The following is a 10,446-nucleotide window of genomic DNA, read 5'->3' as shown; positions in this document are numbered from 1 at the left end:
TACACCCTTAGGTGCATATTTGGGTTGGTCATAGGCAGCTCACTGCATTCACAGCAAAGCTCTGCTGGAGCGAAGTCCACTGATTTCCCTTAACATTATGCAGGGTGGGGGTTCTTCAAAAGCAGATAAACTTAGAACGTAAAACAAATTTCAAGTACATGGCTTTGTGTGGTGTTGAAAAGGATGCAGCACAAGTAATGAATCTACAGAAGAGCACTGATCCACTCTGAAAAATACAAAAAAAAAGGGAGAAAATAAATCCTTAACATTCCCAGAAATCAGCGAAGAAAATACAAAATCTTTTCTGTTTTCCACATTTTGTGATGTACTTATTTGGTTTTATTGTATTACGTTTGGATAGACATGATGTTTCTCACTCTTTCATTAGTGATGTATATATCAATCATTCTAGAATTATTCTCTTTTAATTTCCTGTTGTGTAATGAGCTCCTTCACCACTTTGACTTCAGATCTTGAGCTACACACAGAAATACACCATTACAAATACACCATTTTCTATTGCATTTACTTTGTGGATTATACTCCAACTAAACTTCCACATTATTTCTCTTGTAGGGATGTATTTCAGTGATTCCTTTCATTTCAATCCAAATCCATCAACTTATTGAAATGACGGACAGAGGAAACCTCACGGTTCTCTCCAGCTTCATCCTCTTGGGTTTCTCTGATGCCCCAGAGCTACAAACCGCCATCTTCACAATCTTCTTATCCCTCTACGTTTTCATGGTGCTGGGGAACCTGATGATGATCCTGCTGATCAACACTGACCCCCACCTCAACATCCCCATGTACTTCTTCCTGAGCCACTTATCTTGCATGGATGTTTGCCTTTCCTCTGCTATCATCCCAAAAGCTCTGGAGACATTCCTGCTGGGGAGAAGCCACATCTCCTTTTGGGGTTGCTTTGCCCAGATGTATATTTTCGTGGCTCTGGCTGTCTGTGAGAGCTTCCTGCTTGGGGTAATGGCTTACGACCGATACACGGCTGTGTGCAAGCCCCTGCTCTACACCACTACCATGACCAGGGCACGTTGCCATGGCATGATGGTGCTGGTGTACACCATCGGGTTCCTCACCTCCCTGGTGCACATCACACTGGCAGGGAGGTTGTCCTTCTGTCAGGCCAGGAGCATCAACCACTTCTTCTGTGAGCTGCCCACCCTCCTGCAGCTCTCCTGCTCCAACACAAGCACAAATGAGGTCTTGCAGGTTTACCACGCTGTGTTAAACACTGTGGGCCCTCTCCTGATGATCCTGGTGTCCTACACCTACATCCTCCACACCGTCCTGCATATCCCTTTGGCCACGAGGAGGCTGAAGGTCTTCTCTACCTGTGCCTCCCACTTGGTTGCCATCACCATCTTCTACGCACCCGCGATCCTCACCTACGTCCAGCCTCATGAGGCATCCTCATGGGATCAGGCAAAGCTGGTGTCGCTGTGTTACTCCATCCTCACCCCAACCCTTAACCCCCTCATCTACAGCCTGAGGAACAAGGAGGTGAAGGCGGCTCTGAGGAGGCTGTGGGAGCGAAAGCTGCTGCCACATCTATGCAGGGTTTGAAAGCACATTTGGAGCTCTTCAGTACTGTGGAGGTAAGGAAGGAATATGTGGAATATGTGATTATGGAATTGAGCATTACTGGCCATTATTGGTCATTATAGCTCACTACTGGTCATTATTACAGCAAGTGCAGGGTATGGAGAACCAGCACAACGAATGGTTCTCTTCAAACTGCTTCAGGCTGTTTTAAGCAAGGCCTGAGCCTTCAGTAATTCATCCAAATAAGTATCAGGTATTTAATAACAGGCCTGAGACAGCACCATGTGTTTTGTGTCTAAATTGTGCTAAATGAAAGTAGAGCCCACAAAAAGGAGGCTCAGGCTTGAGGTAAGGCACTGACGACTGTCTACATTGCCTGATTTATAAGCATTTCCTCAATGATGAACTGGTGGAAGGTCAAGAGGATTTGATACAGCTCTGGTGTCCCCAACACAAGGAGGACATGGAGCTGCTAGAGCAAGTCCAGAGATGCAACAAGGATTCTCAGGGGCTGGAGCAGCTCCCATATGGGGCCAGGCTGAGAACACTGGGGCTGTGCAGCCTGGAGAAGAGAAGCTGCTTAGAGTCCACAGAGCAGCTTCCAGTGTCTGAATGGGACTATAAGAAACCTGCAGGAGGGCTTTGGCCAAGGGCCTGCAGGGACAGGCCAAGGGGAATGTCTTGAAGCTGCCAGAAGGGAGACTGAGATGAGCTCTTAGGCAGAAGCTCTTCCCTGTGAGGGTGCTGAGGCGCTGGCACAGGGTGCCCAGAGGAGCTGTGGGTACCCCATCCCTGGCAGTGTTCAAGGCCAGGTTGGACACAGGGGCTTGGAGCAAGCTGCTCCAGTGGAAGGGGTCCCTGCCTGTGGCAGGGGTTGGAGCTGGATGAGCTTTAAGGTCCCTTCCAACACAAACCTCTCTGGGATTCTGTGAAATAAAGCTGTGACAGTCTGTTTGTCAACAAAGCCTTTGTGCTAAATGGGGACGAGTCATATCTGAGCCTCTGCTGTGCTGCGAATTTAAGTAGGGGTGTAAAGAGCCTGAGTGCTGCTGGGAGGGAGGATCAGGGGTATTCCTCTCCCCTGAACACCCAAAGCGCTGCTTGCCTGGCTATCTTGACGAAGCTGATGGAGCAAGTGCTGTACTCAGCTGTCTGCATCTGGGACTTCAAGCTGCATTATTCACCCTGCACAAGCACACCCAGTTATTCTTAGTGCCTCTTTCTGGATTCATGTAGCTCTCTTCAATAATCTTTGAATTATATTATTCTTCTTTTCTAAATTAGGTTGAGGGTTATTTCTCCCTCTGTTACACTGATTTTCCCACTTCACAAGCCTTCGGTTTAGCCCAGTACTCAGTGGGGAAGAAAGACATTCAAAACCACACAGAAATCCTTTACTTCCCTCCTTCAGTGCATCTCCTGGACTGTCAGTCTGATGCCTTCCAGCAGAAAAACAGGTTGACATTGAAAACATCTAAAGCCATCTGCATTCTTCTCTTTCTTCCTTCCCCGCATTTTCATAGCTTGGTGTTCTCTTCTATCTGCCCCATCCTTTGTCATTTTTAAATGTCTGGACAAGGTTATCATTCAATATTTCTACTAAGGGTTTTATAATGTCTCTTCATCTAGGAGAAGCATTCAGGACACACCGGCACTCAGGATTCTTCAGATGAAGACTGGGAAATATGACTTCACCCTGATATATCCTCAAAGCAGCCACATTTTGAGCCAATGCTTTTGACCAAAGTGTTGTACAATCACTAGTAAAGTGTATGGAAATAAATGCATCTGATGAAAAGGACTCCCCATGACCAGCGCGAACCATCCACACAGAGGATGCTTTGTTGTGTTTGTTTTCGGCTCCCTTCAATGCAATATTAGATGATCTCTGTGGATGTAAAGGGCTTCCTCAGGGAAACACTGAAAGGAAGAGGTATGTGATAGATGGGGAAATACAAAGCAAACTGTCCTGGGCCTTTCTTCCTGGGTAGGTCTCTGCAGGAGAACTGGTCTTGGAGGTGTTGATGCAGCCAGAAGGAGTTTGGGGAATGAATGGTTCCTTCAAACAGGTTCAGGTGATTTTAAGCGTGGACTGAGTCTTGGATAATTCATCCAAATAAGTATCAGTTATTTAATAGCAGGACTGAGACAGCACCGTGGTGTTTTGTGTTTAAATTGTGCTAAATGAAAGTAGTTCCCACAAAAAGGAGGCTCAGCCTTAAGGTAAGGCAGTGACCACTGTCTCCAGTGCCTGGTTGATAACTGTTCATCCCAAGCGAGCTTGAAGATCTGAGGGAAGGACCAAAGGTTCAATACAGCTCTGGTATCCCCTGCAGTTCTGATACAGTTTTGGTGTCTATAGAATACTAGAATCATAGAATAGTTAGGGTTGGAAAGTACCTTAACATCACCTAGTTCCAACCCCCCTGCCATGGGCAGGGACACCTCACACTAAACCATGCCACCCAAGTCTCTGTCCAACCTGGTCTTGAACACTGCCAGGGATGGAGCATTCACAGTCTCCCTTGGCAACCCATTCCAGTGCCTCACCACCCTCACAGGAAAGAATTTCCTCCTTATATCAGATCTGAACTTCCCCTGTTTAAGTTTTAACCCATTACCCCTTGTCCTGTCACTACAGTCCCTAATGAAGAGTCCCTCCCCAGCATCCCTATAGGCCCCCTTCAGATACTGGAAGGCTGCTCTGAGGTCTCCACGCAGCCTTCTCTTCTCCAGGCTGAAGAGCTCCAACTTCCTCTGCCTGTCTTCATACGGGAGGTGCTCCAGTCCATGAGCATCCTCGTGGCCTCCTCTGGACTTGTTCCAACACTTCCATGTCCTTTTTATGTTGAGGACACCAGAACTGCACACAATGCTCCAGGTGAAGTCTCACAAGAGCAGAGCAGAGGGGCAGGATCAACTCCTTTTACCGGCTGGCCACTCTCCTTTAGATGCTGCCCAAGATACGGTTCATTTCTTGGCTGCAAGCACACACTGCTGGCTCATGGTCCTTTTCTCATTGACCAACACCCCCAAGTGCTTCTCTGCAGGGAACATAAGAAGGCCATGGAGCTGCTGGAGTAAGTCCGGAGGAGGCCATGAGGGTGCTCAGGGGCTGGAGCAGCTCCCGTATTGCGCCAGGCTGAGAACACTCGGGCTGATCAGACTGGAGAAGAGAAGCTGCTTGGAGACCTCAGAGCAGCTTCCAGCGTCTGAAGGGGGCTACAGGGCTGCAGGAGAAGGACTCTTCATCAGGGAGTGTAGGGATAGGACAAGGGGTGGTGGGTTCAAACTGAAGCAGGGGGATCCAGATTGGATTTGAGGAAGGAATTCTTCACTATGAGGGTGCCGAGGTGCTGGCACAGGGTGCCCAGAGAAGCTGTGGCTGCCCCATCCCTGGCAGTGTTCAAGGCCAGGTTGGACACAGGGGCTTGGAGCAAACTGCTCTAGTGGAAATTGTCCCTGCCCATGGCAGGGGTTGGAAGTTGAGAGCTTTTAGGTCCCTTCCAACATAAACCAGTCTGGGATTCTGTGATACCGGATATGAGCATCCAATACATTTATCCCATGTAAGTGAGCTGGAGCAGTGCTAAGGACCTGTGATAGGCACACATAGGTTAGCATGTGGCCAGAAGTATGTCCCAACTAAAATCTTCCTGGGATGTCTGGTCCTCACATCTTTTCCTTTCTGGATGTTCAGTACCAGGTCTGTGCTTTGTGGATTTGACCATGTCACATCCCCTTCTGTATGTCATCACATTATTGAGGGGAAAGATGCTCTAAATGAAATAGTAGATGGAGGGGTTTTAACATTTAATCCAAACACACCATTTCTGTTTAATGAACTGTACAACTGCTGGAAGAACATGTACTTGTATAATGACAAACTGAATAAATTTGTGGTTTAAAATAAGCACCTTTGGAAACTGTGGTCTTCTGCAAAGAACTGTGATGAATAATGAATGAATGCAATGGCAACCAGTCAAAATCTAATTTAAATTGGTGTGAAGTGAAATGCTCACTTTATAAGCTTTTAATCAAAGTTTCTGATGGAGTTTTCATGAAAAGTAGAGACATTTGGACAATTCCCTCAAGAAAAGAGAACACAACATGTGAAGCAACGTATTCAGATAGAATAAGAGAGGGACTCTTCATCAGGGCCTGTAGGGACAAGCCAAGGGGAATGGCTTTAACCTGCCCGAGGGGTGATTGAGATGAGCTCTTAGGCAGAAGCTCTTCCCTGTGAGGGTGCTGAGGCGCTGGCACAGGGTGCCCAGAGAAGCTGTGGCTGCCCCATCCCTGGCAGTGTCACTTAGCCCAAAGTAAAGTGATGTTTTTCGGATGTACTCCTTGGGTACAAACTGGAACACAAGAGGTTCCACTTAAACTTGAGAAGAAACTTCCTACAGCAGCGTCCTGAGCTCCAGCTCCTCATGATGCTCTGGGCTTCCCAGGGAGCTGCTTGTGCTGTGTCCTCCCCATGCAGCTGCTGAGAAGGCAGGTTTGGAGATCACCGTGGTTGAGAACGCTCTCAGGAGGGAGGGGAAACCACTCTAAACATCTATGTAAGCTTGCATAGGAACAGAGTTTGGACTGGAAGGGACCTTAAAGCTCATGCAGTTCCAACCCCCTGCCATGGGCAGGGACATTTTCCACTAGAGCAGGTTACCCTAAGCCCTGTCCATCCTGCACTTTCCATAGGTCAGGAATTCCTTCCAGTGTCTAGTTAAGAAGCCCCAGCAAAGATGGAAGGAACTGGTGTTTGGCAAATGCCCGCAAGAGCATGAAGGATCAACTCTGCACTGTGAGAGCACTACTTTTCTCTGTGTTCCAGGTTGAGACGAATGATCTCCAAGCCCCAGGCTCAGCACTAATGAAGTTAATGAAGTGCAGCACTAAGGTAAAGCATGGAACCTCCCCACTGCTTTCCACAAGGGTCATTGCTCAACATCCAGGAGTGAGCCAGAGGAGCACAAACTGTGTTGTGCCATGGTGTTGGAAGAGACCTTAAATCTCACCCATTTCCAAGCCCCTGTGATGGCCGGGGACACCTTCCACTAGAGCAGGTTGCCCTGTCCAACCTGCACTTTCCATAGGTCAGGAATTCGTTCGTTACAAAGAATCCAAAGCAGAGAAGGAAGAAGCAGGTGGTTGGCAAATGCCCACAGAAGGATGAAGGATCAGCTCTGCACTGTGAAAGCACCACGTTTCTCTGTGTTCCAGGCTAAGCAGAATGATCTCCAAGCCCCAGGCTCAGCACTAACACAGGCGATGAGGTGTGGTACTAAGGTAAAGCTATTCAGGTATGCAATGTCCCTACTGCTATCCACAGAGATTGTTGTTCAACATCTAGGAGTGAGCCAGAGGAGCACACACCACGTTGTGCCATGGTATTTAACTGCTTGAGCATCCCTTTGTTCTACCTGTGCTGGCACATGACTCTCACCAACCTGTTCCCCACTGAGCTGTGCCTGAACTCTCCATCCTGCAGGACTGTCTCTGAGCAGCTCCCACCACACAGAGGCTTCTCCACCTGGGACATCCCTGCCTCTTGGAGAGGAAACCCCCAGCCAGGAGCTCACACACAAAGCACCATCCAGCCCATGGCACAAAGCAATTGCACCCAAGTGAACGAGTTCAGCCTGGCGGGCTTCACAGAGGACCCGGTGACTCAGGTCTACTTGTTCCTGCTCTTCCTGCTCACCTACGTTGTCACCATTGTGGGCAACCTGGGCATCATCATCTTAATCAGGGCCAGCCACCTCCTCCACTCCCCCATGTATCATTTCCTGGGCAGCCTGGCCTTTGTGGACCTCTGTTTCTCCACCATCATCACCCCCAGGATGTTGGTTGACTTGATGTCAGAGAAGAAGAGCATTGCTTATGCTGGGTGTGTGGCTCAGGTGTTTCTCTTTGATATCTTTGTGGTATCTGAATGCCTCCTGCTGGCTTCAATGGCCTATGACCGCTACGTGGCCATTTGCCATCCCCTGCTGTACCCCCTTGTCATGTCCCCAAAGTGCTGTTTCCAGCTGGTGACTGCCTCGTACCTTGTGGGGCTGACCAATGGCGTGGGACAGACCATCAGCATGTCCACCCTGTCCTTCTGCAGCTCCAGCGTCATCGACCTCTTCTTTTGTGACATTTCCCCTCTCATCTCGCTCTCCACCTCTGACACCACCCTCAGCCACACCATCCTGACCACTGCAGCATCTCTCTTTGGTGTGTCCAGCAGCCTGGTTATCCTGCTCTCCTACGTGGCCATCATCCCCACCATCCTGAGCATCAATTCAGCTGAGGGTAAGCGCAAAGCCTTCTCCACCTGCACCTCCCACCTCACCACTGTCAGCATCTTCTATGGGGCATCCTTTTTTATGTATTCATTCCCCAGCTCAGACAGCTCAAGAGCAGCAGATAAATGGGCTGTGGTGATCTACACCGTGGTGACTCCCATGCTGAACCCCTTGATCTACAGCCTGAGGAATAAGGAGGTGAAGGAGGCTTTGAGGAGACTCTTGAAAATAAAATGATCTTGAATTCTCCCAGTATAGGACCAGATAGAATGGAGATGTAGAGGGTAGATGCTCAGCTTTTGGTTAAGTATGAGTAACATGTTGGGGGTCTTCTGCACCCAGCCTTATGTGATGCACTGGTTGATGTGACTGAGAATACAAATAATTCCATACTCTAAACTTTGATAAATATACTTAGTAGTTAATTTCACCTTATTGTTTAATTAGTCATTTATTTCACCTAGTCAAGACACAAGTAGACAACTACAAGTGTGCAATTCTCTTCACCTTAGGATAAGGGGGACCTTACTGCCCTCTACGCCTGCCTAACAGGAGGATGGAGCCAGGAGGGGACCGTTCCCTGCTCCCAGGGAACAAGGGATGGGACAAGAGGAAACGGCCTCAAGCTGCACCAGGGCAGGTTTAGATGGAGCTGAGGAACAATTCCTGCCTCAGAGGGTGCTCAGGCATTGGAACGGGCTGCCCAGGGCAGGGCTGCAAGCACCGGCCCTGCAAGTGCTCACAAACCCTATAGACAAGGCCCCCAGTGCCATGGGTTAGGGGTGGCCTTGACAGTGCTGGGGAATGGTTGAACTTGATGAGCTTAAAGCTCTTTTCCTTTTTGCTCTCCCTTTTGCTTGGCAAATAAGAATAAACAGAGAGTGAATTCTACCATTGCACTGGATCAAACTCCATTTCTAGACAGTGTTGTTAAATTTATTGAGGGCCTTAAGAAAAGGACAAAAGCACCTTTGGCAAGAGAAATAGAGATGACAGCAAGTAAGTGTGATGCCATGCAGGCAGTATTATTAGGTTTTGATGCACAAACCTCATTCAATGATTTCCAGCACTCATTTCAGACAGCAAAGAATTTCAGTGAAATATGGTACTTGTGTGACCTCTGTTATGAATGAAGGTGCTTTGAAAGTGTTTTAAGATGTGATAGTGATGAATCCACACCAAAGAGCAGAAACTATAAAGGAATCCCCATCCACTGCTCCTCACCTTTGTTTTTGAGCTCCCTGTTGGCAGCAATAGAAGCCATGATCTCCATGGCAGCCTGATCACAACAGAGCACAGGAGCTGTGGTGTTGCTCAGCAGCCTTCAGACCTCCTGTGTGGCAGCCCATGGACGCCTGTACCGATGGCATTGCCTGCCCTGATGTCTCTCCTGTTGCTTTCCTGCACAGAGAGCTGATTGGTGATGGGCAAACATTGCATACATAAACCACCCTAAAATACTCCAATGTGTGCATTACCTCAGCCCATAGAGCTGCAGCCTCTGCCAGGACCATGGTGAAACCCGGAGCCATGGCTGAGCTTTAGGGCTATCCTAGACACACATAACAACCTAGGCTGGAGGGAGAAGCTCCATGGCTGGATTCAGTTAAGTCTGGATCAAAGTGGTTTGGTGATTCCTTAACAACACACAACTCACAGGCACTCAGGGTCAATCAGCTGAATCCTGCTTTGTTCCCAAAGCTTCCTGATAATTCCCTGGTTATTATTTAACCCAGCCAACGGTTGTTTTCCTGCTGAGCCTTGGGGACAAGCAGGGGCAGAGGTTTCACACCCTCCCTGGCCCCTATGTCAATGTTTGACTGCTCTTACAGTGGGGTTTTCCCTCTCCCTCTGTTTCTAACTGGAATTTCCCATGCTGCAAATTCACAATAGGAAATCTGAGATTTACCCTCACCTGCAAGATAATGCACATGGAGAACTTGCTGGTGGCATCAAGACAAAAAGAATGGGACACCATTAATTCTTGCATGAATCATTTCTCTGTCCCTGAAATCATAGAAGCATGGAATTGTTTGGGTTGGAAGGGACCTTAGGGCTCCTCCAGCTCCAACCCCTGCCACAGGCAGGGACACCTTCCACTAGAGCAGCTTGCTCCAAGCCCTGTGTCCAACCTGGCCTTGAACACTGCCAGGGATGGGGTAGCCACAGCTTCTCTGGGCACCCTGTGCCAGCGCCTCAGCACCCTCACAGGGAAGAGCTTCTGGCCAAGAGCTCATCTCAATCTCCCCTCAGGCAGCTTAAAGCCATTCCCCTTGGCCTCTCCCTAAAGGCCCTTGTTCAAAGCCCCTCTCCAGATTTCTTGTAGCCCCTCTTAAGGTATTGAAAGGCCACAATAAGGTCTCTCTGGTGCCTTCTACAACAATATTCAATGACTTTATGTCCAGCTGCTCTCTCCTTCACCATCACCAAGTGTTTAAACAGGAACATGAACTCTTAGTGTCTTAAAAACACAAGTCTGTGGCTACAACCCTATCGCTCTGCTCACTGTGGCTTCACATTGGAGCTGCTGCTATCAAACCCAAAAGCTTTTTGGTCCTTGTTGTGTGTGTTTAAGGAAGCGAGTGGTTTG

The 10,446-nt window shown here is 48.5% G+C and overlaps 1 protein-coding gene across 1 annotated transcript; it reads left to right on the top strand.

The window, feature by feature from the left end:
- The first annotated feature begins 7,166 nt into the window (after positions 1-7,166).
- On the top strand, positions 7,167-8,093 carry LOC133282315 (olfactory receptor 5G9-like). Its single transcript, XM_061478347.1, has one exon. The coding sequence runs from the start codon at positions 7,167-7,169 to the stop codon at positions 8,091-8,093; it is 927 nt and encodes a 308-aa protein (XP_061334331.1).
- Positions 8,094-10,446: the final 2,353 nt, after the last annotated feature.

Source organism: Pezoporus flaviventris, unplaced genomic scaffold (genome assembly GCF_033815535.1).
Source record: "Pezoporus flaviventris isolate CSIRO_AGI_PZ_B2104156 unplaced genomic scaffold, CSIRO_AGI_Pfla_v1 ptg000116l, whole genome shotgun sequence".
In the NCBI taxonomy this organism is placed as follows: Eukaryota; Metazoa; Chordata; class Aves; order Psittaciformes; family Psittacidae; genus Pezoporus; species Pezoporus flaviventris.
This window is presented reverse-complemented; position numbering and strand designations above follow the sequence as displayed.